The sequence below is a fragment of the Crocodylus porosus genome, unplaced genomic scaffold (genome assembly GCF_001723895.1).
Source record: "Crocodylus porosus isolate Cpor-Errol unplaced genomic scaffold, CroPor_comp1, whole genome shotgun sequence".
In the NCBI taxonomy this organism is placed as follows: domain Eukaryota; kingdom Metazoa; phylum Chordata; order Crocodylia; family Crocodylidae; genus Crocodylus; species Crocodylus porosus.
In genome coordinates, this window is record NW_017728947.1 from 89105932 (window position 1) to 89132411 (window position 26480).

Genomic DNA, 26480 nt, shown 5'->3' on the forward strand with positions numbered 1-26480 from the left:
GTATACAGCTTAAAAACTGTACAACATATTTCCAAATAATGCATATGTAAACAGAATTTATATTTAAAAGCACCATCAATTAAAGAGGAGCATGTTTGAACTGTTGCAGGCAAAATTTGGTCACTCTATTACACATTCATCTTGGATATCCAAGTGTAAGTCATAAAAAACCAACAGTAGTCGCTTGCATACTTTGCTTTCCAAGTATCAGAAACAGCATGACAAAAAAATTATGTAAGGTGCGTGAATAAAGGCCATTCCTGAAAAAAGCTGCAAACAATAGCAAACACTCATAAAAAGCATTTAAGGGGGAAAAAAAACAGGCACACACAAACAGACATAAATATTCAATCCTAATACAGCTACTTGCACAGGGGTCATTTCAGATTGCTGGGATGCACTTTAGGTATGTGGCACTGAAGTTATGGCATTTAAATCCTTCCTTTTTCCTTTTCTCTATATTCAGTTTGGTGAACTCTCTGATTCGGAGATTACAATTAAAACCAGTAATACAAAGGAAGGAATGAACAGAAGCCAGAGCAGAGGAAGAGACCTCAAAATGATTAAAAAACAAAACAAACAAACAAAAAACCCTAAAAAGGCAAAACCAAAGAAAAACCCATAGCAGACAGGAGAGGTAGAAAAAAAAGAATTTCTTTAGCACCCCACTGAACACCATTTTCCCATCACACATGAGAAACTCCTTCTCCAGTCAAGCCAGTAGTATTAACTAGAAACCCAAGTCATCTAAAGTAAGAAAACTGGAAACAGGATGGCATGAACCTTACTTGCAAGATACTTTTTTCAAATTACTTTAAAACCAGAACTTAAAATAAATAATAACAATAATAAAAAAGGCCTAAGATCTTAAGCCATTAAAGGATTCTAATGCAGCAGTAGAATTGGAAATACACTGAAGATTTTCTTTGGCGTCAGGACCTAAACTCATGGTTTTGTGTTTCTTCTGAAGAACTGATCAGATAATTCACACACACACACAACTGTATAGCAGGAAGCTGGATTCCAGCTTGAAAGAATCCCTGCAGGAGACACAGAACCATGAACCCAGGTTCTAGACTATAAAGAACACAAAGAATGTAAATGTTTCAAATGTCAAACATTACTCATCTCTAAATTTAGCAGTACATTCCATAAGTGATTTAAAATGCAATACTTAAATGTATTTATTAAATTATTACTGAAGTTCACTTTAAAAAGTTACTAATATGGAATTTTGTGCTGAATTCTCTAAGCAGCTTAAATTTAGAAAAACAGTTTAAATTAGGTAAATAATGCCAACAAAGCTCTAGAGCACATGCATAACTTCATTCATGTGAATAGTTTAACTGATTTTTAAAGATTACTCAGGTGAAAAAACATACATACATTTCTAAGTATTCTGCAGTATCAGGGCCATAATTTGCTAAATTCTACCAAGTTTTTCTTATCTGTGATTTCCCCTTTTCCATCTGGAGCAGGACAACAGACAGATTCCAGCATCTCTAAAATGAACCCTGCCTGTAGAACATCCACACAGGAATATTATAATGGAGATTATGAGTGTTCTGACATCAGAAAAAAATATTTTGTCATTTCTTTTCTTCTGTATTCAAGTGGTTCCTAATACTTTCCAAAGACATATTCATGGCTGCTTGAAGCATGTCGTCTTCACTCATATCACCCCCTGTCAAGAGATAAAAGCAAAAATATGTGTCTAATTAATTTATAGAATGCAACTATTGAAAATTGAACATTTTCTAGATATCAGATTGACATTGATATAAAGAAAATTGACTATATCGGAAATTGGCCTGATGTGGTCAATCATTTGGCCAATAACATGTGCGCAGCTGCAGCACAGCAAGCAGGCAGCAAGGAGCACAGCCCAGCAACTTGGAGAGCTGTGTGCAGCTGGTAAGTCTGTTGTGGTGGAAGGGGAGGGGAGAGGGAAGGGGCATGGGGGGAAGATCAACACCCCCACAGTGAGGGAGGGAGTGGGGCTGGGGTAGGTGCTGCCCAACTGGGGTGGGACGGCCACAGGACAGAGCTGTGGCTTGTCTGGAGGGCATGGGAGGGGGGGAGGATGAGTGGCTCCCACTGCAAGGAGGGCACGGGGGGGTGAGGGGCGTGTACCCCTAGATCTTCATGGGGCAGGCAGGGCAGACTGCAGCTAGAAGCTGGGGCTGCGCTGCGCTTGGGACAGGTGGTAGCAGCAGCAGGGGGCTATGGTGAAATTTGGGGTGGTTGCAGCCCCCCCCATAGCCCGCCTCCCAGCACCGCTGCCACCCACCCCAAATGCAGCACTGCAGCCAGCCCGGCCTGCCCCATGCAGATCTGAGGGCACAGCCCACCCCCTACCCCACAGATGAGCCACACTTCTGTCCTGCACATGCCCTGCCCCGGCTCAGCAGTGCCTACCCCAGCCCCTGCCCTACTCCCTCCCTCACCACAGGGGACATTGTTCTGCCCCCACCACATCCCTTCCCTCCCCTCTCCCCACAACAGACTTACATGCTGCATGCAGCTGTATCAGAAATCAAATCGGTACCGGCAGATATCCCTCCTTAAAAATAGGCTATCAATATTGGCCCCCAAAATCTCTATTGGTATACCCCTAACATTTTCTTGTCCTTTTTTTCCTTTTACTTGGTTTTCTTTCTAGATTTTTTCCAGATGTCTTTGTTTTTGTCTATTTTCCATTACTATAATTTTAACAATTCTGAGTGACTTTTCAAAACCCTGTAAGTCCATAAAAAAATATCCAAAATATTATCTTTGAATCTTTGTTTTTAATGTCAGTAAGGCTTACATACAGTCTAGATGAATCAATATTGTCATGTGCAATTAATTCAAAGCAATAAACTCCAGCATTTATTGCACTGGAGTTATTGCTCCTGGGCACCGCATTTACACATGCCCTGGACAGCAGCACATTGAGCTGGTTTGGAGCAGCCCCAGCTGGCAGAGGGATATCCTACCAGCCCAGGGCGACTTCGACCCAGCTCAACACATTGTGCAAGCGCTGCCTAGGGCACTACAGTGCTCTGGTGCAAGTAGCCTCCACACTGAAGCACCCCTGTGTCCAAGCCAGCCCCGTGAGTGTCTACATATGAGTTGCTGTGTACTAAAATACTCTTTGGCAGGATAGTATAAGTTCTAACCTGCGGCAGTGTAGTAGCTTACTGCGGCCTAATAGGGCTACACATGTAGATGCGGAAACATTTACTGCAGACCTAATTAAGAAGTTCCACAGTAAATGTCTTGTGTAGATGCATCCATTTAGAGACAGATTTATTTCCAGAATCCCATTATGGTAAAAAGTAGTGCTGCACAAACTTCCAAAGTGCAATCAGACTTTACTCAACCTGAAAAAACAGGAAAGTCAGACCAGAATTTGTCTAGTTTGATAAAAGTGCTGTTCTATTTCAAAAAGATCTCTATTCAAGCACTTCCTCTGGTTTCAAAAGTCCTACATAAGAAGATCTGGCTATGGTGTGCAAGTATTGTATATCACTGTTGCGGGACACAAAGAATTTTATTACTTATGCCTGAATCTATCAGCAGCATACTAGTGAAGGTTTCTAAAGTTCTGTCTGTACTACAGACACTGTGCTGCTGCAGCTACACCTTCCTTCCAAGTAATATAAGCTAAGTTTAAAGACATCCTCTCCTTAGTGTAGGTATGTCCATGCCAGGGGTTTTTATTGTCTGCCCATTTTTTATATTCCTGGCCTACGAATTGTATGGTCCCTCTCAACTAGGAAAAAAACCACAACATTTGCTGTGATAGACATAGTGAAATCTCTGCTATCTGGTACTTAACCAACTGGAATACTCCATTAACTGGAGTTTCCAGCCAGCTGGCTGGATGTGGGAGAGGAGTGAGGGAAAGCTTGCACACAGCCGCCACTGCCACCCACTGCCCTTTGCTGCTGCTACTCCGCCCCACCCCTGGCTCTGCATTATCTGAAAACCCTGCCGGATTATTTTAGATAACCACAGTTTTTATGTAACAAGCAATCCCTTTACCCCAGGATGCCAGATAACAAATTTTACTGTAGTGCCAAGGACACCAGTAGGGAGAGTAAAGGCAAAAAAAAAAAAAAAAAAAAAAGCTAGGGGACTTCAAAGATTGAAAATCTGCTCTGGACAAAAAATATCTTTCACTGACAACCCATGCTGAAAATAGTAGCTTTCATAAAGTAAATACCTGGGTCCATTCCTAGTGCATCTGAACTTGTAGTTGGTTTATCGTGCAGGTTTGAGGCATGTTCTTGTTGCTGTAGCTGTTGTTGCTGCCTGAAATTATTGAATCAGTAGAAGTTATTAGAAAAACAAAGGTAGCAACAAAGATATAACCAAAAAACAGACCAACTTCAATGCTTCTAGTATCATTTAATGTTAAAGCTATGAATCTTCGTTTTAGTTAAGAAAATATTCAGATACAAAGCTCAGTTAGGTATCAAGATCTACTGGTCTGATGTGAAGAACTGACTTCAGTGTATCCTGACCAACTACTATATATCTGACCACAAAGACAAACAAATGATAGGAAATCACTTTCCACCACTCTTAGGAAACTAATTCTGGAAAGTACTTAGAATGATGAAAAAGGGATCCCTTTAATAAAAAAAATGCTTAAATATAATCAATTAAAAAAAAATCACAGAACAAGATCCTTTACCTATGTTTTAACTTTAAAAATACAAAGAACTGGTCATTATTTATTCCATTTGATTTTAGCATTTCTTGTTGACTTAGAAAAAATTGTTACGTCCAGTTATATTTTCAAGTCCTTAATTTATACAACTTTTTTCTATTTGTGGAAAATTTTCTCTTGGCCTTAATTTCTACCCCCAAACTGACTCAGACCCCACTTTAAATCACAGTTTCTTTACACATTCTTTGAATGTATTTAAGTCAACAGGTCCTGATGATCTTCATCCTAGGGTACTTAGGGAATTAGCTGGAGTCATAGCAGAGCCACTGGCACAACTGCTTGAGCATTTGTGGTGCTCAGGACAGGTCCTGGAGGATTGGAAAAGGGCCAATGTGGTCTCTATTTTCAGGAATGGGAGGAAGGAGGAACTGGGTAACTATAGGTCGGTTAGTCTCACTTCTATCCTTGGCAAGACCTTTGAGAAAATTGTTAAGGATCACATTTGTGGGGGACCAGCAGGTAAAATGATGCTAAGGCACAATCAGCATGGGTTCATAGCAGGCAGATTCTGCCTGACTAACCTGGTTTCATTTTACGACCAGATCACAAAATGCTTGGATGAAGGACTAGAGGTAGATGTCATTTACTTAGATTTTAAAAAGGCCTTGGACACAGTGTCACACCCAATTCTTATAAATAAACTGAACAGTTGCAATGTAGATTATTACACAGTGCAGTGGGTAGAAAATTGGCTTATGAGATGCACCCAGAGAGTGGTGGTGGACAGGTCAGTTTCAACCTGGAGAAATGTGGGCAGCGGAGTCCCCTAAGGCTCTGTCCTGGGACCGACGCTATTCAGTATCTTCATTAGTGACTTGGACGAGGGAGTAGAAAGCACCCTGTCCAAGTCTGCTGACAACACCAAACTATGGGGGGAGGTACACAAACTAGAGGGCAGGGAGTGAAGCCAGGCTGATTTGGACAGGCTGGGGAAATGGGCTAGAATAGGATGCAGTTTAACAAGGATAAGTGCCGGGTATTGCACCTGGGGAGGAATCGTCAACACTCCTACAGCCTGGGAGGTACCACTCTAAGTAGCACAACTACAGAAAGGGATCTCAGCGTTGTTGACTCCAAAATGAACATGAGTCACCAGTGTGATGAGGTAATAAGTAAAGCTAACCACACCCTTTCTTGGATATGTAGGTGCATCACAAACAAGTCTAGGGAGGTGATACTTTCCCTCGATGCGGCATTGGTTAGGCCGCAGCTGGAATACTGCATCCAGTTTTGAGCACTGCATTCCAGGAGGGATGTGGATGGCCTGGAGAGGGCTCAAAGGAGGGCCACTCGTCTGGTTAAAGACCTACAGAAAAAAACCCCATGTGGACCGATTGGGAGACCCGAACCTTTTCAGCCTCTGCAAGAAGAGGGTGAGAGGTGATCTCATGGCCGCCTACAAATTCTTGGGGGAGTGGGGAGGAGGGGGCAGCAAGAAATAGGGGATACAATGTTTACCAGGGCGCCTGCTGGGGTAACTAGAAATAATGACAACAAACTAGAAGACAGCAAATTTAGACTGGACATCAGGAGAAAATTCTTTAATGAGCATTGCCAAAATGTGGAATAAGCTTCCAAGGGAGATGGTGCTGTCCCCTTCCTTGGAGGTGTTTAAAAGGAGATTGGACAGACACCTGTCTAGGGTCATCTGACCCCAGCACTCTTTCCTGCCCAGGGCAGGGAGTTGGACTCAATGATCTAATAGGTCCCTTCCAACATCTATGAAAATATGAAAGCCTCTGTGTTGCATTTTTCAGGTTCTATTATTTTGAGAGAATTCCCCTAACTGCAAGCTCCTTTTCATTATAGGGAAAATGAATGACTGAGAAAACACTGGATGATGTTAGCTACATCACATGCCCTTCTACTCAAAATGTTTGTAACTGTTTTTCTCTAACCTCAGTCCATATAGTTCACTGACTTTGCCAGAAAATTGGGATTCTCAGCCTCTCATATACTGTCAAGTTCCTTCACCATCTAGCCTTTCTCCCTAGTCTCAAGACTGCTTTACTTCTTCCTCACCAGAGAATAGAGATATAAAACTAAGTGACAACAAACAAGCTGAAACTTTAAAATTTCTGAAGGGAAAACTGAATTAAAATTAGGAAACTTGCTCACAACTTTGTTTGCAAGAGAACAGGTAACATCTTTGGATGTAGAAGAAACCAACAGTTAGAAATTAAGTCTAATTTCACAACGGGACATATCCCAAATGTATGTTGGCAATCTACTATAATGAAAAACATACCAATTTAAGGAGAAGTACTCTTATCTCATACCTATGAGAGACCTTGGACCTGAGAAGAAAGGCTTAATGCAAAGATAGAAAGATTAGCTCCTGAAAAATAATTATTAATACCATTTATTAGGCTTCACGTAAACATATTTTAATACTTGTCTGTTTGCTTCTATATACATGACTGGATCTTTGCCTTATGGTTAGTCCCCCCTGTCAGTTTTTAATTGTTCTTTCTGTTAGTTACCATGATAATTTATATGGACCAAAATACACATGCTATTAGCCTTTTTTTTTGTTTAAGAGAGCTAAAGCTAAGTCTGGCTTCTGAACAAGAAAAGACATTATACAGTCCTAAGGCACATTTACTTCAACAGGTCATCTTAATTTTCCATTAGCTACTTTACTTTTCAAAGTATGCCTGTCTTCTCCTTCGCAGTTCTTCTGAAGAAAGAGACTCTGTCAGACTCGTACTAGTTGATTGTGAAATATTCCGTGATACAGACCCTGAGAACTCATTTCGATGATCTCCTAAAAATCAGGACACATTTCATTACACCACTAAAGCAGAGAAAAACTAATTTAGATAACATAGTTTTAATGATATCTTCAAACTTAATGAAAATAATTGCTGACAAAGTAAACATCATATAGAGCAGCACTGTCCAACTTCTGAGAAGCTGAGAGCTGTCAAGTGGGATCTGCATACCCTCCAGCCTCACCACGTGGGCTCTCCCAACATACAGGTCTTATGGACTCCTCAGGTCCCTCTGGGCCACTCAGCCCTGACCTCAGGGGTAGGGACAGGAAGCTGAAGGAAAAAGGAGCATGGAGACCCCCAGCAGCAGCAGGAGTTGTATGGGGGGGAACAGCAGGCAGGCAAAAGCCTGTGGCTGCATGCCATCTATGAGCCACAAGTTGTACATCCCTAATATAGAGAATCAAATGACTACTACAGTACACAAAAATCTTCTTTTTAAAAGTGATCTAACATGGAGCAAACTGTCCAGGGATTGGGGACTAGTGCATTTCACCAGAAGAAAAACAAAAATCAATGGTACAGAATTGTCCCATTCAGTAACCAACGAAAATCCATACTGTCTAATGACTATTCAGCTGCCTAAGGCAGAAAGCTGAATGTATATTTTCGTAGTAAACACTTATCCGTATTGTAATTGGCAATCCTCCTGTCAAGAAAAAGAGGAATTCTGAAGAAAAAGGGCCAAAGACTACATTGCAGTATCCTCTCACTACTAAGCGGCAGTCTTTTAAGGGGGGGCTGTAACACATTGACGAGAAAACTTGTGGCATTTGACCCACAGACAGGTTTCAGCTATCAGTAAGGGAATTTTTATAACCACTGAATAGACAAAAATGATCTCTGGAGAAATACTGTCGATTTTTTAAACCAGCATTTTACCTTGCATGCTAAGTTGAATGGCTCTACGAAGATCAGCTTCTTCATCTTCCATATCAATTTCCTGCCGACTTAGAGCAAGGGCTTTTTGGAAATTCTCCTCATCTTCATCTAACATGCCTGTCCCATCAAATGGATGGTTAACTTCTACAGCTTGGTCCATGCTACTTTTTTGCAACCTGTAGAGTAGATAAAGTCACCTCAGACAGCCTCATACCATATATTTTATTTGAATCTCAATTGCACTAAGAAACATTGTGACTGTTGCCAAACTCCTCTGTGAGAGTTAAATGTTTTCCTTTTTTTCAGATGGGAAATTGAAGTGAAAAAAAGATTAAGTGACCAGCCCAGGGTCAAGTGGCTAGTTAGAGTTATCCTACATTATATATACCCCAGGAATTATGCAAAGAAATTCAAAATTATATAAAATTAATTACTTTTTTCTTAGCATTAAACTAAATAACACTATTCGAAACTTCTTTAGAAATATATGCAGGTACTTTATATTTATTATATAACACATTTTATCTCAAAATCTTTAGTGCTTTACCATCCTATGGACAAAAAATAAAAAATGTGACCCAGCAGGTGTGAGTTTTAAAACTAAATAAAACCATTAGGACTTGTTATACTGAGCTCAGATTTTCTAATTTTCAGCATACTTACTCTTTTCTTTTTCAGTAAATTAGATGCTAATTTCATTTTAAAGTCCAAGATCAAAACAAAATCAATTAAACAAAGGAGGTTTAAGAGTCCTTCTGTGCAATGTAACCAAACTATTGCAGTTATATTGGGTTCTTCACACAGTACAATACTAGTCAAAATACCAACAAAAGAAGTCAAATAAATAATAATAATAATAAAATAAAGCATCAGCAATACTAAAACAAAAAGTGTATTTGTTAAAGTATTTTTATGTTCCAAAGCTGAAATAAAGGAAGACCAGCTCTTTCATTTTTACTTCTGAAAGAGAACACCTGAGATTGGAGAGCACAAGGTTGTACAGTGAGCTGGCTGAACTCTGCCTCAGCTGTGTTTGTTACAGCATTTATGCATCTGAAAGGTAATGTTTTCACTTGCGGAATACATTGGCTGAAGATGAACAAAACACGGCAATGTCAATTTCCTGATTGTAGAGTGCTTTGGATCACATTGGGTGCTGCCAGCTTGGTATACAAAGCAAACTCCCATGCTGAAATGTCACTGAAGCCAGAAACTGAAATGTAGTCCTCCTCCTTAACATGAAAATCCTGACATATTTCAGGAACTCAGTTGTTGGCTGCCCACTCTCAGTACCACCGAGGTACTTTTTCAGCTGAACTGTCAACAGCCGAACAGAACAGGTGCACCAACTTGCTACTTTGCTCAGTTGTTACATTGTTGACATTTTCAGCCCTGAGAAACCTTTGGGTGCTTTCCTCCAAAAACTGAGCATGTCTCTAAAGAAAAAACAGGAGTTCCTCCATTTTCTCAAAAGCAAAGAGAGTGCATAGTCTCTGGCTTTCAAACATACCCATTAGATTAATGATTGGCTCGCACATTTCATTGGTGAAATGTCAGCCAGTTTTCAGCATCAAACACTGGGTTTCATCTGACAGCATTCTCTCAAATTCCCACAATGCATGTGATGCCAAGTTGCCCCACACAGCTATTTCTTCTTCAGCAAAGCCATAATAATGTTGAAAGAGCTTTGCACAGTAGTGAACAGCAGCAAACCAGCTGTTCCATCTAGTTGCCGCTGGGTTTGGTGCCATTGTTGCATTGGAAACTTTTTGCCTGAGGTAATTTAAGTATCTTACTTTCCTGCCCCACGCCATACAGAACAAGTGTGAAAAAGCTCGTAACACTGCAGTGACATCCTCGAATGGCTTATGAAAACCTTCCTCCACCAGACTGATTATGTGAGCAAGGCACATTATGTGGATGCTATTAAGAAACAGTCCAGACAGTACAATTGTGTAAACTTTTTTCATGTATTCGACATTACCTGTGTCAAAGACAACCACGGTATTGTAAGCAATTTTGTAACTTTGCAGTCTGAATGACAGCTTGAGACACAGTGTTGTGATTTGTTTTTCGCATGAACTGTATGTCAGCAAGATAGGAAGACCCCTTACCAGTAGCATCTCTCACCAATAGCGAGAATAAAATGGTTAGTACACGACAGCCTTCATCATCAGTCATTTCATCGACTATAACTGACACACAGTCATCCTTTACTTAGTTCTTAAGTTTATTTCTCTCAGTGTTGTAGGCATCTGAAAAATATCCATTTTGAAGCTGATAACCTTTTGGAATTAAACCACCATTCTTGACTTCAATATTTAGAAACTGGTGTACAAAAGGATGGTCTATTTCAGATAAAGGCACATTTGCAGCAGCAGTTAAGACCCAGTCATGAACAATATCCAAGCACTCATGTTATACTGTGGTTTGGCTGAAACACGCTGAAAGTGGATAGTGCACTATTTTGTGATTCTACTTGTACTTCAGCTTTCCTCTTTAAATGTTTCTGTTATTTGGTGCAGTAGTTCCAAATTTTTTATTTCCTCTGATGATCCAGAACAACTTTAGACATTTTGCAAAACAGTTTTCCTCTATTTTCAAATACCTGTCCCAGAAAATTTTTACTCTCTGTTCTGCTACTATATTTGCAATGTGCGACCTTTCTTGTGGCATTTTCTGGTAAATCAATCAATGCTCCCCTGACCCATAGTATGATCCGACATATTTCATTATCTTTCTGTGCTGCTTGCTGTGATATAAAGGCTGGGGAACTAAAAATAAAAACTAAGCACATGACACCTATCACATGATGGGGGCTACAGTAGCTCAGGAGACAAACAATGTGTCAGCAATGGACAATTATTTGGCTGGAAGGCCACTTAATGACTTTTGGTGAGCTGTCAAGGGCACCATTTGGTGCAGAACCAGAAGATCACCTTACTTTTTTTACTAAGCGGAAGGAACATTTATGAATTATTTTAGTTGAAAATGGAAGGGTCGTTTAAGTAACTTAATTAGGCATAAAATGCAATTATGACACAAATGCATCAGAATTATGTTAATTAAAATATTTTACAGCATTTCAATATTTGGAAACATTCAATGATGCCATATAAATCAGAATGCAACCAGTCCATGCTTCTGATGGGGCTGCTAATACCACTTATCACTAAACGACCCTTCCTATTGCAAGGCTGTTTTCAGTTGCTTTTAATTTTGTCAAACCATACACATTTAGGCTGAAATATTACATGCTGGCATCTGCCCAAAGCTCAGTTTTTTGAGGGGAAAATTTCAGCTGAAACCATTGCAGTGTGGACTTTCCAGAAGGAATGGGCTTTTTGCCAATCCTGTGAAAAGCTGTCCAACCTGCTATGTTCTGAGCATCTGCAAAATTGCAGTTTGCAGATGCTCAGAAGAGAGTTGCTTGAAAATGATCACTAAAATCTCCATCCGCATCTAAGTATGCTCCAGATTCTCACAGCTGTTATTATCAACCACAGTGCTTATACACCATCCCGCCAAAACAGGGCTACAGGGGCAAGGCCCTCCAAAAGCTAATCTCAGCACTGAAATTGCCTTTTTCTTATTTCTGAGTGCTCGACTTTGCAAACTTAATAATGTTAACAAGCTGTGAACTGTGTATAACAGTTAGGGACATACTAAATTCACGATTTCATGGACTAACTGAATTCCACGAAATCCAGGCAATGCCTACAAAATCCATGGAAAAAAAAACTTCCTGAAAATAAAAATGCTGGCTCCTTAGAAGGAGCCAGCAGTCCTCAGCACACTGCAGCCCACTGGATCATGGAGGGAGGTGCGGAAGGAAGGCTGCCCACTCAAAGGGCTTCTGGCAAGATGGCTCCCCCCCCCACCCCAATTGGCTGCAAGGACTGCCTATCACATGGCCGTGCCTCTGCACCAATCAGCAACGAGGGGCAGGGCTGCATGATGGACAGCCCTCACAATCAGAAGCGAGGGGTGGGGCCATATGACAGACAATCCCCATTGTCAATCAGCAGTGAGGAAGGTGTAGGGGGAGCCCACTGCTTTCTGCCCGCAAAATCAGGAGGGTAGCCCCCATGAATTAGGTAGGTCCCTAACAATAGTATATATAATACACTCAAGGTGCACTACAGCAACTGTATGTCATTAGTTTTCTTATGAAGAAGTTTTTTTATGTAGGCATCTGACAGTGAAAGCAATCACAGTTAATACTGTTAAAAATAAATCTGTATTTACCTTACCTCTGATCTCTTGATTGTGCAGTCTCTTCCCCAATCAATTTTGGTCGCTGTATCTGCTGTACCCGAACCATTTGCAATAGCTGGTCAGCCTCACAATCTGGTAGGTCACCCTTCACAACAAATATAGAATAACCTGGGAAAAATAAGACCATAAATAGAAAGGACCAAGGATAAAACATTCAAAACCCCATATAATAAAAGATATAATTTACTGTGAATAGTATAATTTAATATTATAGCTCAACCTCTTATTATGAAGACAGAATATTATTTCATTACTTTTGTCACCAAACTGATATAAGGTAAACTAGATTATTATTATTTAAAAGAGATTTTTAATAATAATAGTAATAATAATAATAAATGATCCGATTTTATTCACTAGCTTTTAAATAATGGTGATTTACAACTAAAAATGAGTATTACCTTCTTGTTGTAACTGAGCCAGAAAAAGTGCAAGGTATGTATCTGATATTAGTTCTGGACCCGTCAAGAGAGAGTTCAAGTTAAACCACTGTAGTTGAACAAAGAAAAGTTTGAAGGAAAAAAAATTAACATGCAATTTGGCAGTTCATTTTTGGACAATGAGATCACTTTCCATGATGAAATATCTGATTTGAAATCTAATCATGTGAAATATTAACAAACACAATCCTTTCAAGAACCCAAGTATTGCTATGTTATTCCCTTCAAATAGTCTTGAGATGAAACAAACACTGGAAGTAGAATGGGGAATTATTGCCTTCAGGCTCCTCCCTGCTAATGGCAGCTGGTGGCAGAAGAATGGTTGTTTCAGAGAGACAAGCTTGGAAACTGTTCTTATGCTATTGTTTCAACTGTTACTTCATGATACTGCTGAACTGGGGTTTGAAATCTTTGTTGTTAGAGACTGTCATTTAATCCTACATTAAAATGTTGATAGATCCCTTTTTAAAGAGATGGCCATGTATGTTTTTGCTAGAACCATCTAAAACAGTGCTTTCTTTAGTAAGTGATAGCAATGTTAACAGCAATCTTGGTTATGGTAACTTTTCTAAGCACATAATATGCATTTGTTTTACTGAAAATTGTATCAACCAAGAGAAAGTATATTCAAGTTTATTGGCAAACTTTATTGATTGTATCAATAATATGATCTGTATTAGAAGAGAAAGGCAGGACATAAAAAAGTTCCCATACCGAATATGACTGACCCCTGTGAAAAGCAAAATTAACCACTATTTCTGGTATACAGTAAAAATGTATCTGATGCAGAGAAAGAAGGATCTTCTGTGGCATGATTAAAATGTCAGACATGTCCCTTGATAACAGCTATCAATTATGTCAAGTGCTTGAAAAAAATTAACACACCAATTTCATGTGTTAAAATTGTGATTGTGCAAGATTGCTTTAGACAGCAAAAGGAAAATTCAATTGATATTCTCTACTAAAACTTCCAGGTGTGCTAATTATATAAATAGCTATATTCTTTGTGATAGAAACAACACTCAACACAGGAAAGAGACCTTTGACAATTCAGAAATTACTGAATTACACACAGGATCATAACTAGTCTTAGGCCTCACTCCTGCAAAAACATTAACACTTAACAGAAATCAATGGATTCCTCATGTGCTTGAAACAGTCTGTGGTATCTAAGGCATCAGAGTCATGATTAAAATTCACCCAGAATGGAAACAAATGGCTCCATGCTGCCAAACTCCTAAGCCATCCATTACCTCAAGTTCCCAATGTTTTTAAAACTAATAACTATAAAAAACATAGCATGGGTGTGGTACAGAGTATTAAAAAGACAGAAGGTGCTGACAGACATGGGGGGGAAAAACCAAACCCATGCTTCACCAGAAGCAGCAGCGTGTTATTGGCACTTTTATCTAAAGCTGATTGAACTACTTATTAGATAAAAGCCCCACAAAGCACCTGATCTATAGAGACGCTGGGGAAAGCTGGATGCAACTAACATGATGCCTCTTCTGGGCAGGAGCACACCAAATTTAAAGTAAAGCAATGTTGGGGGGGTGGGAGGGGGTTCATGTTTGCAAGCAGCCAAAATGTCCATTATATTTGGAATTACATGAAAAGCCAAACTTTTGAAACAGATTGGCTAGGAAGACACTCTTCAAAAACAACAGATACAGGCAAGATGTTTCAAATCAATAACCTATTTCCTTTAGTAGACTATTTGTCTTCAACTGGGAATTAAGATCTTGTAAATGATTAATGTAGGTTTATGTTGATTACCATCTACATAAAAGATATCCAAACAATCTTAATTTGATAACAATATTTCAAATACATCTTTTACCCAAAATAAACACATTACATTTGAATTTTAGAAGTCTCAGTTTAAGAATGACAGCTTAGAAAAAATGTCTCCATCTCTATATTAAATGCCTCTTTATAACATAATAATTTTCAAGTAAATGTTCATGTTTTTTTTATACCAAACATACAAAAAAGGCTCACAAATAACACTCATCATTATTTTTAAATGAAACCAGAATATAAAGCTTGTAAAATATACCCTATGTTCACATTTCTTGTGGCCAGATGCCAGTTCCACATCAACTAAACCATAGAGCATATTTTTGAAATTTCTGCTGGCCTGCAAAGTCATTTCTAGCATCAGTTATCACTTGCAGCCAAATCATTTTCAACTTTAATTTTCAAGTAAGGAGGCTGTATTAGGTATATTACATATGTTCAGACTTTTAAAAATAAGAAATAATTAGAGAGACACAACAGTCCAATACTGGATTGGCACCGATATAAAAAAAATTGACTGCATCAAAAATCGGCCTTATGTGGCCAATAAATGCCCCGTGCATGCACACAGCCACAGCGCAGCATGTAAGCAGCGAGGAGCACAACCCGGCAGCATGGAGAGCTGTGTGTAGCTGGTAAGTCTGTTGTGATGGAAGGGGAGAGGGGAGGGAACGGGTGTGGGGGGCAGATCAAGGGCCCCACAGTGAGGAGAGAGTGGGTCTGGAGCTGGGGGTGAGGCAGGTGCTGCCCAGCCAGGGTGGGTAGGGTGGGGCGCGGGATGGAGCCACAACTCATCTGGGAGACATGGAGTGGGGAGGGAAGACACAGATCCCACCACTGCACGCACCCCAGGAGGGCATGGGGGTGTGGTCCCCTGGGTCTGTGCAGAGTGGAGTGGACTGCTGCTGTGGGCTGAGGTGGTGCCAAGCTCTCCACAGCAGGGGTTGGGCTGGGCTGTGCTCAAGGTGGGACAGGCGGCAACAGCACTGGGAGGAAGGCTAGTGCCCTCTAAGCACTGCTGCCGCCTGCCCTGAGCACAGACTGGCCCAGCCCGCAGCTTCAGACTTCCCTGTCTTGCCCCATGCAGATCCGGAGGCACATGCCACATGCTGCTGTGCACACCCTAAGAGGGCACAGCGGGGGCAGAAGCTGCCTCCCCCACTTCCCGTGCCCCCCAGATGAACTGCAGCTCTGTCCCGTGCCCCACCCGGGCAGCGCCTGCCTCAGCCCCACTACCTCACCACAGGGGCCTCAATCTGTCTCCCCTCCCACCCCCATGTCCTTTGCCTTCCCCCATCCCTTTCCACCACAACAAACTTACCAGGCGAACACTGCTCTTCAAGTGCCGAGATGTGTATCAGAAATCATTTGCATACTGGCTATCAGTATCAGCCCCAAAAATCTGTTGGTGCACCCCTAGAAATAATAAGTTTCAGTACTGTATTAATTTAAACTACATATTTCTTAACAGGATGTCAGCCTGGATGCTTCGTCAAAAGTCTTAACCATTGTTAGGTGGACCTCTCTATACTACTATTCTTTAAAAAGCTTATTTCACAACTATTTATGTTTTTGTAAAGTTGCATACAGAATTTAAGAGTTGTTTAGAAACTCATAGTTGGCTACCAAAGTCTATTATACATTAACATGTGAAAAAAACAACTTGTTCAAGTTGTGAGTTTATATAACCTACATACCACCACCTTTTATTTTTAGCAATCTATTTTGCTATTTCTAACATCCTCCCTCAAAGGCACTCAAATCTATAGTTAAAGTTCCATTTCTACTTTCCCCCACCCAATTCTTAATATTGCTCCAAAGCCGGCAGATGTAAACATTCAAAGTTCATTAACTTATTAGAACCTTTCTTAAACCCACTAAATGTTTACATATGCAGACATAACCTAAGATTTATTTTTATGGTAGCAGTGCAGTATAAGGACACTTTTAATGTAAAAAGTCTCTCTTTTTTTCCTCCTGTTCTTTGTATCAAAGCTTTTCTCTCTTTGATGAAGAATCCAGATAGCATTATGTTCAGTAAAGATCTGTCATATAAGGCTGCAACCTGAGCTGTTCTTTCTTTCTGTATTAGAGCGGATGCAGGTTCACAGGGGATTTAACCCCAGAGTCCTTCATTGGTCATCTCTCATGTCAAGCTCCCTTGCAGCTGTGTGATATAAACAAGCATTTACTCAAATTATTTATCTGAGATTGTATAAAACAAATTTCAGACCAGGCCTTCAAGGTGAACAGCTAACACATGGTCTTACTGTAACCATTCTTTCCACCCCCACTCTGAAGTCAACTTTTAAATAAAAAAGACAATGTCACCTGTTTTCCTAACTTTCGAACTGTAAACCAGTGTTCCTTATAATTACAAATAAATGATTTTTCATTTCTGCAAAAAGAAAAACAAAAAGGTATACATAAAATTAAGTACTCTAATATTAGAGCTTATATTATTTTTTAAGTTCTTTGCTATCACTAATTTAAACAACAACATGTTAGAAACACAGCTGTGATAACTACTGGTGCTATGGAACAGCTATACTGCTTTTATAATTCAAACTATTTATTAAGTGCTCTTTTTAATCATGTAAACATTAACGAAGTCTCTATATACCTAGCGATGTCATAAGACATATGACATCACATACCACTTAAAGTCAGCATACTGTGATGCCACAGATACTGAGATGTCATGAAGGCTCAGAGGACAGATGCTCATGTAAATCCCCAAATACGAAAAATAAAAGGCTGAGGGGATAAAAAGGAAACATAAAAATGATAACAGAGCTTGAAATGGTAATTTCCAAAGAAACTCTGAGTAATCACAGATTTTCAGCATTATTTTTTCTGTTAAATGAAAGCAGGGTGCTAAAAAGAAAGTCTTACATAGGGTCGATCCCGAGCCTCTGATACTCTGGGCTGTTGAAGAGGATTAGTTCTAAACCCCAAACTTTCAAGGCATTGCTTATAACCTGTCAAAAAACAGTACTTTTCATGAGACAAATCAGTCAACTCCAAATTTAAGCAATGCAACCATTTTAGCTGCTATTAACCATTATATTGTTTTCATAAAACTGTGATTTTAAAAAGTTGCTATAAAAAGAATACCTCGGGATCATAATATTCAAAATGCAACCTTCATGAATCTACATTCAACATAAAACATACAAAGCATTTCTAAGACTGTTACAAAACTGTAGCTTGACAGAAAGGTCCTTGCAGAGGCAGAAGGTCCTGTTTAGGTTAAAATCTTATAACCAGCATTTGCTTATTTCTCTCTTATTTCCCCCTCAACACTACATTTGAAAAACTACTCAAATTGTGTAGCCACCAGAATGGCACAAAAACATGCACTGATTAATCTAATCTAATCTAATACTTGGGAGTTTGTTTACTCTAGTTTGGAGTTTGTCTACTCTAGTTTGTCTGAAAAAGATGTCCATCAAGACTTTTAGTTCAATTACAGGAACTTAATTATGTTCTTCCAGAGCTGTAATATTGGAACCCTGTTCCAATAAAGTCCCTGATTTAATTATAATAGTGTGGGAAATACTTGAAAGGCTAACCAAAAATCCTGGACTCTAAAAGGGAATTTTTCTAAAGTTCTGGGAAATTCAAAACAAATTGTTAAGATTATTCAATTAGTTTAAAGTTCATGGATGGAATCAAATTCCTTTACAATGTTCACTTAAAGCCGTTTATGAGGGAAGTTTAGTTAGTAATGTACCCTTGTTTTAACTGCCCGAGCATATAGTGAGTAAAGCAAAGATAGGGCAAGAAAAATGGATACAAAGTAGAAAGCCATGTTTTTTAGCTTCAAGATTACTGAAGGTCAATTAGGAATACAAGAACCACCATACGGATAGGAAATGGTAAGAAATGTGTTTCAATGATGAGACTGAAAAGCAGAATGAGAAAATGAAAGAAAGGACTCTGTGCCATCAGAAACAGAATGTAAGAGAGGCTTACATGGGATTCTGGAAAGAAATACTGACAAACAAGAAGAGACAGTCAAAAAGATCACGTAAAAATCCAATCTAAATGAAAGCTACAAACCGAGATTTTATAGGCTGCTGATTGTTCTATTACAAGTACCTAAAGTTTAATTACATTTTAAATTAAATTTCCTTTTTAATATAACTTTTGCCTCCCAAATACCTTTAAATTACAAGAGGCTATAAGAAAATTTCTGCAAGTGAGATTCTTTAGCTTTTTTCATAGGCGACTCACTGCGATAGAAGGATCCTTGCGCGTATCCTTTAACAGGAAGGGCTCTGTAACCCCCAATTTGAGAATCATTAAAGCAAGGACACTATATATCCTGAATAGTAAAGAACCACAAACTCCCCCTCCCCCACCTCCTCTTACTCCTATTATGAAAAATTGATGTTTTAGATTTTCTTCAGAAAAATCTTATATATAATGTAACTGCACTGATTCTAAGAAGTACTTCTGACAACATAGAGCCATGCTTACTTGAATAGAAAAGAATCCACTGTCATCCATATTTCCAGAAGGTTGCTGTTCAAGGTGAAGTATTGGAAAAAAAACGGAAGTGGTAATCAGTGAACAGTACTAAATGATTTGAGAATCAAGTTTAAAAATAAGTACAGCTATGTTCACTTAAAGCAAAGACTAACAATATCCATTCTACAAAAGACAGGTTACCATGCCCAGGATACGTTTATTTAATAAACTCAGAACTTTGACTTGGCAATGCCTAGAGCTTAGCGACAGCAACCAGGTACCAAAATTTCTGATCCCATTTCTCTCTCTGGTTTAATGCATCACGGGACAAATCACAAATGCTCCTTTCAACGCTTAAATCTCTTTGCCTGTAAGAGGAGGATCACATCTCGATCACAGAAGTGTTGTGAAGACTTAATAGTAAAATAAATATTGTAAAAGCAAATTTTGAGATGCTTAGATGCATGAAACTATGCAATTGAAAAATATTATCACTTGGATCTGGACCTGTCATTATAGTGCAAAAATGGCAGTTACATCATACACAAAACCAAGCTGGTTTGAAGTGATCTACTAAGGTTATAAAGACTGTTACCTGTAAAAATGTTCTGTACTCTTCACTAGACATTCCTCCCTCTGCCATTCTCATCCTCTCTTCTTCATCCAGCTGCTGCGCAATAAAAGATAACTCCACTGGGCTAAAATACTCCCCTTGTAGTAGGTTATTCAGACAGTGCTGAGCACACAATGAACCTTCTTGCTAACATTTGAAAGGGAATAAAAAATAAAACACAAGAGCTATTTTAATTTTTTTTGTGATAGTTACATTGTTTCAACCATCTGTGTTTGTCAAAGAACTATATTTACCCCAAGGTATCCTTCAGCTGCACTTTCCTGGCTTTAGACCATAGCAAGAAAGATCAGATCTCTGACACAGTAACCATGTCATATCCTTAAGGAAGCTATAAAAGTTAATTTTCAGGCAACAAATTTTATTTTAAAGTGTACTTTAAGAATTGCCCTAGGACTGGAGCCCCTGAAGTCATGTGAACGATCCTGCTGGTTTTACACATCAGAACACCAATGGACTCCATTCTGCCCCAGACAGCCTCCATATGTGACTGATACTCTCTCTCATTCTCCACACCACATACATTTTTCCCATGTAGGCTTCCCATGGCTGTGCCTACATGGAATAAAATGCCCCACATGACATACAGGTCATATATGTTTTTCAGTATGCTTCAAAAAAATATATCCATCTTTTAGCTGGATGAAAATTAAATTAAAAATCAGTCAACTCCAAATGTAAGCAATGCAACCATTTTAGCTGCTATTACCCATTATATTATTTTCATAAAACTGTGATTTTAAAAAGTTGCTATAAAAAGATCCAATCTAAAGAGCTAAGATTAAAATAATTTAATTTTTAAGTAAAAAAAAAATATTTAAAATTAAACTGGAAATTATAAAAATCTATGTTAAAGGTATCTATAATCTATTAAAGTAATTAAAAGAAAACATTTTAAAGCTACCATGGAAGCCAGCAAACATGTATTTCCTGATTAGATTTTATAAAAGTCAGCTTAGCAAACTTGCGGAAGTTACTGGCTAAGCCCCTTGAGGATGACGTGATAAAGCAACACTTACAGTAGCAGCTTCTGCAGATGCACAGAGAATATTTTATTTTAGTTTATTCAAATTGTTTTGTTTAACAACCGGTTCATTCAAAATTAAGAAAAAACAATTGAGTGTTGAATATGGGAGAAAGCTAGTTTTTATTCACAAAAACAATAAGTGTTTTTATGACAGATGCTAATATGCTAATTTTAAATAACAACAGATTTTGATAAACACTTTTTCTTATGTATCCAACACATTTAAACTAGTTTTACTTAATTAAAAAAATTAAGATAGATGCTGCTTTCTGTGTTTTGCAGTTGAATTCAAATTTCAATCTAAATGTAGCTCAGTATAACTCCAAAGTAAAATTGTATAACCTAGGAAATAAAAAGTATACCATTCATGGCTTTCTAAGGCAATATTATGTAAGAAATAAGAAACTGAATAAAAGTATATGAACCTATAGAACTGCTCAAATAAAAAAATCCAAAATATATTACCTAAGGAGAATCAACTTTTTGGGGTAGCAACACTATAGTCAAAATACAAAGCAAGATTAAAATTAATTATTTGAATCAAGGCTTCCTTTGCTGATTTAAATCATTCCATCCTGTCTATGTCTTTTGCATTTTTTTTCTTAACACAGGAACTCCAATACACTCAATTTTCTCAAACTGTGTGAAAAGAATTCTATTTACAAGAAACTTCAGGAAAAATTGTGATTGAACTTTCTGTATAAATTAGACTTATATAAATATAGAAATATAATTTTTTTTGGCTTAAGTGAAAGCAAATCCAGGGAAAACTTTAAACCCCCCATTTCACGCAGTCTTTGTAAGATTTAAACTGAACCAGGTTTGCCCTAAGGCACTGACGCTCACAGTTTTGGCCCCATGAGGCAGATGAATGGTGCAAGGCCTATCTGCAGGCCAGACCGGGTCCTGTGTCACCCCAGCACACTGTCTTTGCCCACTGGGATCAGGCTGTGAGGTTTTGCGCTACCCCCACATGCCAGGATCAAGCCCTGCACCACTGTGCCTAAACTAGCATGCAGCACCACACCCCACAGATTGGTGGGTATTCCCACAGGCCAAATGATACAGGTATATAGATACAGGTATATAGATACAAGGGCTGGATCTGGCTCATGTGCAAGAGGTTGGGCACCCTTGCTGTAAGGTAATATATTTTACGTGAGCTTTTGTGACAGTAAGGGTGAGTCAAGAGGCAAGGAAACTGAGAGGAAAAAAATTAAACCTTTTGCTTGTAACAGGAAATTAGCTTTAGTGTTTAATATGGAGCAAATATCAGCCTTCAGTGACTAGAAAGTTCATAGGCTCATCTACAAAAGGTGTTTTGTAAGTTATCTTTGCTAATCCTCAAAAGGAACTTACAAAACAGCTTCCGTAGATGAGCCAAGAACTTCACTTCATAAGTCTACTGGATACAAAAATCATGGACTTAATATAAACATTGGATTTACGCCACATTACAACCTGCCTGACATCTGATTCACCAGGTACTTGCCTGAGCTTACCATTTGCATTCTTTCCCGGTCTTATCTCTACCCATTGTCTTCCTAACTTCCACCTATTTACATTTTTATAGATGTCTTGTAGCACTTTTGGCTTCTTTCCTGCCTTGGAGATCTCAGAACCAGAGCAGTCTCCCAATGCCTGAAAAACGGTGCTTGTGCCTGAAAGCTTACAAAGACCATTTTTTCCAACTAATTAGTTGGTCGAATAAAAGATATAACATCTACTCAAAGAACCTTGCCTTATCTGAACCATACTTTTGTGCTGTCCATCCCTCCTTTTAGTCCTACCCCAACTTATTTTAAGACAAATGGGCTTTGTTACATATTATACTTTAAGCTTCTCAAATATTTATCAGCAAGGTTTTTTAGTAGATGTAATATCTTTTATTAGACCAACTGAGTAGTTGGGAAAAAGTCCTTAGCCAAGCTTTCAGGCACCGTCACCCTTCTTCAGGCATAAGGAGTCTCTGCTGGTCTTAGACTCCACAGAATGAGAGAAGTTAGAAGTGCGGCAGGATGTTAGTGAGAATGTAGATAGGTAGAAATTAGAAAGACAAAAGGTAAGGCAGAGAAGGGAGGGGGAAGAAGGCAGGGGAAAGAAAAGGGAGACATTAGTCCTAGTGATAGAATACAAGGTAGAAAAGAGGCTGTCTGAATAGCTGGAGATTAGGAAAACAGGACTGAGAGAAGCTAAAAGTGTGACAGGATGTCAGTGAAAATATAAATAAGCAGAAATTAGAAAACCAAAAGGTAAAGTAGGGAAGGGAGGAGGAAGAAAGCAGAGGGGAAAAAAGGCTAAAGGGAAACATACAAAGGCAATAATACAAGGTGAAAAAGAGGCATCAATGAGAAAGGAAATATATGGAAGTCAGGAAGACAAAGAACAGAAAAGTATGGGAAGAAAGAGGAGAAAAGGTGGGGGAAAAGAAGAATGTAAGAGGTCAGGTCAGAAAGGTACTTGGTGAATCAGATGTCAGACAGATTGTAATGTGTCATAAAACAAATGTCTGTTTTGAGTCCATGATTTTTTGTATCCAGTAGATTCATAAAGTGAAGTTCGTAGGCTTGTCTACAGACAGTGTTTTGTAAGTTCTCTTTGAGACTTAGAACTGAAAGATTGGAGAGGGAGTGATTGTCCTCTGAGAAGTGTGTCCCCGCAGCTAGCTAGGTATTCTTGTCTTAGTTAGATTTTTGGTTGTGTTCATTCTACATTCAAATGTCGATCAACATCAATGTTAGCTCAAGTTTATAACAGTTACACATTTAGGTTAAAATCTTCTCTGATTGTTCTAAACTTGCACAACTGTGACTTACCACGAGAGGAGCAGTAAGCAGGAGCCCAATTAGAAACTACAGCTAAATTGCTGCTAGAGCAGGGGTGGGCAATTATTTTGGCTGGTGAGCCACTTAATGAGTTTTGGTGAGCTATTGAGGGCTGCACACAAAATCTTTCAGCTATTTTTGTTTTTTTAAATCTATAATTTACTTAAAAATCATATATTAAAAGCTAAACATCTACTAAAACTTTATCTCATAAAGATTTTTTGTCCTGATTTATGATTTGAGTACCATATATAGAAGTATTTGTATAATAGCTCAAAATAAAAGTCTTACTATTGTATGCTGTGGGGAGGGTGTGAACATACGTGTGGGCAGCTGCCTGCATACTAGGTCCTGGAAAAAGATGGAAGGGGGCACATGCAGCAGAGCTCACCCAAGTGAGGGGCAGGTACAAGTGCAATCAACCCCTGCCCCCCCTAGTCTGGCCTGCAGCTGCACCCACATGGGGTCAAGCCCCACCCATGACAGCCTATACTCTAGTCACCTGTGGGTGGCCAAGATGGATGGAAGGTGGCTGGGAGCTAAGAACTGGGACCTTGTATGCTGGGGCAGGAGCCACCTAGCTGCAGCCCCCCTGTCCCAGCTGGGCATCTCCTAGCTTGGCATGTGTCTCCAGTCACCTCCTACCCCCTGCTTCCCAGAATGGCACAACAGGGACAAGAGGAGGAGGAGCTGCTGCTAGAGACTGGGCAATACTCTGGTAGCTGCAGCTACACCAAGAGCAGCACTGAGAAGCTGCGTGCTGGAGTAGTGGTGCCTGGCAAGCATAGGTGGGAGCGTGGCATGCACTACCTCGGGCAGAGCCTGGCCCCATTCAGAGTGCTGCGGGGACCGCCAAGCCAGATACAGTCAATTGGCAAGGGCCCACCTGAAGGCCAGATCCAATCAGATCTGGTCCACATGCTGTATTTTGCCCACCCCTAATGCTAGAGGGCCAGCGAGTCAAGCCAGGCACTATCCCTGTTCTAGGTGGGGAGGAGGGAGTGGAGAGATGGGTTGGTAGGAGGGGAAGGAGATTGGAAAGGCTGGGGCCCGGCCAGGCTGGAGGGAGGTGGGTGGAGCACCCCCCGTGACTGCAAAGCCTCCAGTGCACCAAGGAAGCGTTTATTCGAGTCTCGCCAGAACAGGCTGGACGACACCTCGCGAAGGGCCAGCCCACGCCCTGCTCGAGACGAGACGGGGCTGACCGTACCAATGCCTGCGCTCGCGGGCCCGGGCTCCGGCCCCTCCGCGCCGTTTGGTGAGGGGCCTCCTCCCACTACAGCGAAGCCCGCCTGCCCTGCCCGTCACCCGGCGCAGGGTCCTGTCCTTACCCGCTCCCCACCCCTCTCTTCCCGGCGCGGGAGCCCTGCCAGCCCCCGACCCCACGGAACACCCACACCCTCTCCAACCGCTCCCGCCCGCTCACCCTCTCGTGGAAGATTGACTCCATGTTTATTTGTCTCGAGCCAGCAGCCTCCGCCTCACGTGACCGCGGCCCAGCCAATCGAATCGCGCTTCACCAGCAGCCAATCGCCGCAGTAGCCCCACTTCCTTCCCCGCCCTCAACGCGGCCACGTGGCTCTCGCCCCGCCCAATAACATCCAGACGGGCCGATCATGTGACTGCGGCCGCCGGGCTGACTGGGGTCGAACGCGCTTCCGGAGTAGAATCTTTGCCGTCCGCGCGGGCTCCCTCTGCTGGCGTGGAGGATCCAGGCGCTGGCGCAGGGGAGGAAGGGCTGCACGGGCGCGGCCAGCCCTAGGTTAGCAGTGGCGCCTGCTGCCGGTTGCGGAGCGCTGAGTACCTTGGTCCGGTTACCCCAGCCCGGGGATCGGTATGTCTGGCCGAAGGGGTGAATTAGGAAATACATTTCCCAACGCCTCCAGAGCTGCACGCGGGGCATTCAGGCACAAAGACTATAGCATTTTCTGTAGGATCTACACAAACCTCTCCCCCGGCCACAACTGGCAAGGGGCAGGAGTAGGGAGTTATTTCTAAGCAACAGGCAATGTCTGACAATAATACTGAAAACAGGACTGTGTGAAAGAGAAGAAACGGGGGAAGGGAAGAAAAGGTATATCTCATCAGGTTTAACGTCATTCATTCTGCCAGAGGCTGGTACACAAGACAGAGCAGCTGGGCAAAGACCACTGCATCCCAACATTGTCATATCCAAACACTAAAATCCCAGACTGATGGCATGGCAGCATCATAAGTTGCTCCATCCATACTGGGAGGAGCTGCTGACTAGTTTAGCTGGCTGTTTCCAGCTTAAAGAAAAATAAGCATGTCTCACTATTGGATGCTTCATAGTTTCATAGTAGAGGGTCAGGAGAGACCTGAACAGATCATCTAGCCTGGCCCCCTGCCACAGGCAGGAATGAATGCTGGGTTCACAAGACCCCAGACAGGTGATCATTTTGAATTTACCTAAGGAAGGGGCAAGGACCACTTCCTTGGGAAGTTGGTTCCAGATTTTGGCCACCCTAACTGTAAAATGTCACCTTCTGATCTCTAACCTAAACCTATTCTGCATCAGCTTATTACCATTGTTCCTCATCACCCCAGGTGGTGCTGGGGGGAAAAGGGCTCTACCTATTTGCTGTTGATCTCACCTGATGAGTTTG

The 26480-nt window shown here is 40.5% G+C and overlaps 1 protein-coding gene across 4 annotated transcripts; it reads right to left on the reverse strand.

Moving 5' to 3' along the window:
• Positions 1–962: 962 nt before the first annotated feature.
• Positions 963–25360, reverse strand: ATXN3 (ataxin 3). 4 transcript variants are annotated; one of them, XM_019552428.1, is made up of 11 exons: positions 25280–25360; positions 19966–20130; positions 19380–19424; positions 17790–17875; positions 17226–17292; positions 13056–13143; positions 12630–12762; positions 8377–8552; positions 7364–7487; positions 4211–4299; positions 963–1684 (listed from the first exon to the last, which is right to left on the reverse strand). In XM_019552428.1, the coding sequence occupies exons 1-11, from the start codon at positions 25301–25303 to the stop codon at positions 1590–1592; spliced, it is 1092 nt and encodes a 363-aa protein (XP_019407973.1). In that variant the 5' UTR covers positions 25304–25360; the 3' UTR covers positions 963–1589. The 4 variants fall into 4 exon arrangements, with proteins under 4 accessions (XP_019407973.1, XP_019407972.1, XP_019407975.1 ...); XM_019552427.1 differs by having other exon boundaries at positions 19380–19478; XM_019552430.1 differs by lacking the exons at positions 17226–17292; positions 17790–17875.
• Between the last annotated feature and the right edge of the window lie 1120 nt (positions 25361–26480).

Coding starts and splice junctions, on each gene's coding strand:
- ATXN3 (XM_019552427.1), bottom strand. CDS start 25,303: ATGGAGTCAATCTTCCACGAGAGG. Junction 19,479..19,965: donor AGTACAGAACATTTTTACAG/GTAACAGTCTTT, acceptor CAAATCATTTAG/TACTGTTCACTGATTACCAC. Junction 7,488..8,376: donor CATTCAACTTAGCATGCAAG/GTAAAATGCTGG, acceptor CCTGATTTTTAG/GAGATCATCGAAATGAGTTC.